Raw genomic sequence first — 3,657 nt, 5'->3', positions numbered from 1 at the left:
AAAAAAACAATTATATATATATATATATATATATATATATATATATATATATGTTTACATTATAAGCCTATTTTGTTTTATTTGATTTATGAGTTAAAAAATGAAATACTAAAAAGATAATATATTTTATTAAAATACACATATATAAATGTAATTGTTTAAAGGGTACATATATGAGATGTCTTTAATTTTTTTTTTTTTTTTTTTTAACCATTCTATTTTTTTGTTTAATAAGTAATTTAAAAAATAAAAAAGCAGTAACATACAAATATATAAGTAAAAATAAATAGCAGTAAACGATCACATAAAAATGAAAAATGAATAAACAAATAAATATATATAAATATATGTAAAATATATGATTTAAAAAATTAAGCACTTTACATATATATTTATATATATATATTATTTTCTATGATGCTGGGGGTGTTTCCATTACAATGCTACTTAAATGGTCAAACATTTGTGTCAAAATTTTGGTATCATTAAAAGACATATTATAAATAGATATTGCAAAAATGATTGGTTTATATTTTAAAAATGCTGCATGATCTTTCATAAACTTTGAACAAAAAATTTCTAAGTACGGATAATTTCTTTCACCGAAAATAATTTCTGTTTCTTGATCTACAGACATAGGCAAGAAAACATTATATGAATATACCCATGAAGCAAATTTTCCATTATGAGATATAAAAAAAATATTATAATTTTTATATGAAACTAATGTATAATTATATGATATAACATTATCTTCATGATTTATATTTTTCAATTTTGTAATTATGGTAGGATTCATATTATTCTCATTATTATTTAATATTTTCATTTTGTCCTTTTCATTATTTTCATCATTAGTTTTATTTATGATCTTAACATTATTTATTTTATATGTTGTATTATTATTATTATTATTATTATCAGAAATTTCCATACAATCTATATTATGATTAACTGATTCTTTAATATTTTGTTTAATATATTCAACATCATCTATTCTTTTAATTTCGCACTTTTCATCTATAAGCTTTCCCATTATGACAACAAAAAAATTTATATTTTTTTATATAAATATATTTAAATAATTTATTAATATGCTTTGAAATGTTAAGTAGGATTATAAGTTATTAATAAAAAAAAAATAAAAAGAAAAAAGAAAAAAGAAAAAAGAAAATGTTTTCCTTATATTTTGACTAAATATATATTATATATATTTAATTATATGTACATATATTCTTTTAATTTATTATTATTTTTTTATTTTTTATTTACTATATATATATATATATATATATATATATATATATATATATTTTATTGAAATGCTTAAAAGTAAAGAAATTGCGATATATATAAAAAAAATATTAAGAACTGTTATATATTATAAGATATATATATTATATGTTTGCTATATATATTATTTTTTTTTTTTCTTCACGAATAATTTTAATTTTTTAATTTTTTAAATCTTTAATTCTTTAATTCTTTAATTTTGTGTATACCTACAATTTTCTTACTCAAATTAAATTTAATGTATGAAAAAAAAAAAGAAAAAACAACAAAAATAAAATTGAGGTCTTAATTGTTATATATATTTTTATATATACCAAAAACATTTAATTCTTTATTTATGATTTTTCTGATTATTTTCTTTTTCTTTAGGATAAAGTTTTAATTATATCTTCCTTTATAAAAACAAATAAAATGTATATATTCCTTACTATTATTTTTACTTATTATAAAAAAAGTTTTTTTTTTTTTTTTTTATATATATATGCCAAGATACATAAATTAAAAAATGGAAGCACATAAAGAAAAAATATATTATTATATATATTACATTTTGATAAGATTTAATTTAATTAATATTTAGCTACAAAATTAAAAAAAAAAAAAAAATTAACAGAAGGATGTTTATATATATATATATATATAGTTATAATTATAGCAATGGAATTAATAATGACAAAATATAAAAACATTCTATTGTTAGACACTCCAATTTTTTATACCTTTTTTTATTTCAGTTCATACGTACATAAATAGAAAATAAATATGGAAAGAAATGTTATAATTTTGAAAACATATATATATATATATATATATATATATTATATCATAATTATATAGGAACTTTCCAAATTCAAAAATTGTTAATCATTTATTGCATGATAATATATAGTTCCTGAATATAAAAGGTGGGCTTATATATATATATATATATATTTATTTATTTATTTATTTATTTATTTGTACTGTATATATATATTATTCCTTTTATTACTTCCTTTCTTATCTTGTTCCTTATATCATAGAATTAACCTATTAAAAGATATGTTTACTAAAATGTACAAACGCACACATAATATTAAAAAATAAAAAAAAAGAAAAAAAGAAAGGAACAAAACGACATACACTACAATTGATAACATAAGGAACATTCATATATTATTTTTCATCAATATTCTTTATATTTATTTATTTTTATTAATCTATAACTATGTGTGCGTACTATATATATAATTTAAGAACAATTTAAATGTGTTCATAAAACCAAATATTGTTCTAATAGAAATTATTATACCTTTTTTTAAAGGAATAAATAAATCATTCATTTTTTCTTTTCATATATAATCTGATATTAACAATGAAAATATATACTGCTAAAAAATAAATTCAAAAACAGGGAAACAAAAAAAAAATATATTATATATATATATATATATATATATAATGTAGTATGTAAGATAATATATATGTATAAACATATGAGCGAAAAAATAAAAAAAGGAAAAATAATACTACTTATTTTTCATTAATAAAGCATTAATTTAGCATGGTCTACACAATTTTTTTAAGTGTAAATTTTTAGAAATTTATAAAATATATATGCTTAAACTTTGCATCTATTCAAATAAAATAAGTATAACTGCCAAAATTTTATTTTCATATATATATATATATATGTCTTCATTTTTTTTTTATTCGTTCATTTTGATAATATTCTATTTTATTCTGTTAATTATTTGTTTTTTCTTTTTTTTTTATATACCCATTTTGTGTATAAATATAACAACATCATTTCTATATAAGCACACACGTGGAATTTTTTTTTTCACTTTTTTTTTTTAAATTGCTAATTATATATATATATGTATGTGATTATTATATGCGTATATTTTTATGTATGTTAATAAAAAAAAAAAAAAAAAAAAAAAAAAAAGAAAATATACATATGTATATATATATATATATATATATATATATGTTTCATTAAATATATATGTAAAGTAATATTGTGCATATAATTTTTTTACATAGTATAATATTATTATTTATATATGTATAATAAATAAAAAAAAAGAAACAAAATAAATTAAAAATAAGTTTATTATATATGTCATTTTAATTAATATTCGCAAATCCTTAATATTATATATATATATATATATATATATATATATATATAAATCTATTATATTTAAGAATTTTTTTTTTGTTTTTTTATAATCATTATGAAGTCTTTTATGAAATTATAAATAATATAGAACATATGTCTATATTTTGAAAGATTCACTAATTGTTGTAATTTATCTAAGCTATATATATATATTTATGTATGTATGTATTTTTTTTTTTTTTTTTTTTTTTTTTTTT

At 15.3% G+C, this 3,657-nt stretch overlaps 1 protein-coding gene across 1 annotated transcript; it reads right to left on the bottom strand.

Moving 5' to 3' along the window:
* Nucleotides 1-412: 412 nt before the first annotated feature.
* On the bottom strand, nt 413-1,036 carry PRSY57_1209600 (hypothetical protein; the record flags this gene model as incomplete). Its single annotated transcript, XM_020115034.1, has 1 exon — nt 413-1,036. The coding sequence occupies one exon, from the start codon at nt 1,034-1,036 to the stop codon at nt 413-415; it is 624 nt and encodes a 207-aa protein (XP_019970187.1).
* Nucleotides 1,037-3,657: the final 2,621 nt, after the last annotated feature.

This window comes from Plasmodium reichenowi, chromosome 12, assembly GCF_001601855.1.
Source record: "Plasmodium reichenowi strain SY57 chromosome 12, whole genome shotgun sequence".
NCBI classification, from domain to species: Eukaryota; Apicomplexa; class Aconoidasida; order Haemosporida; family Plasmodiidae; genus Plasmodium; species Plasmodium reichenowi.
This window is presented reverse-complemented; position numbering and strand designations above follow the sequence as displayed.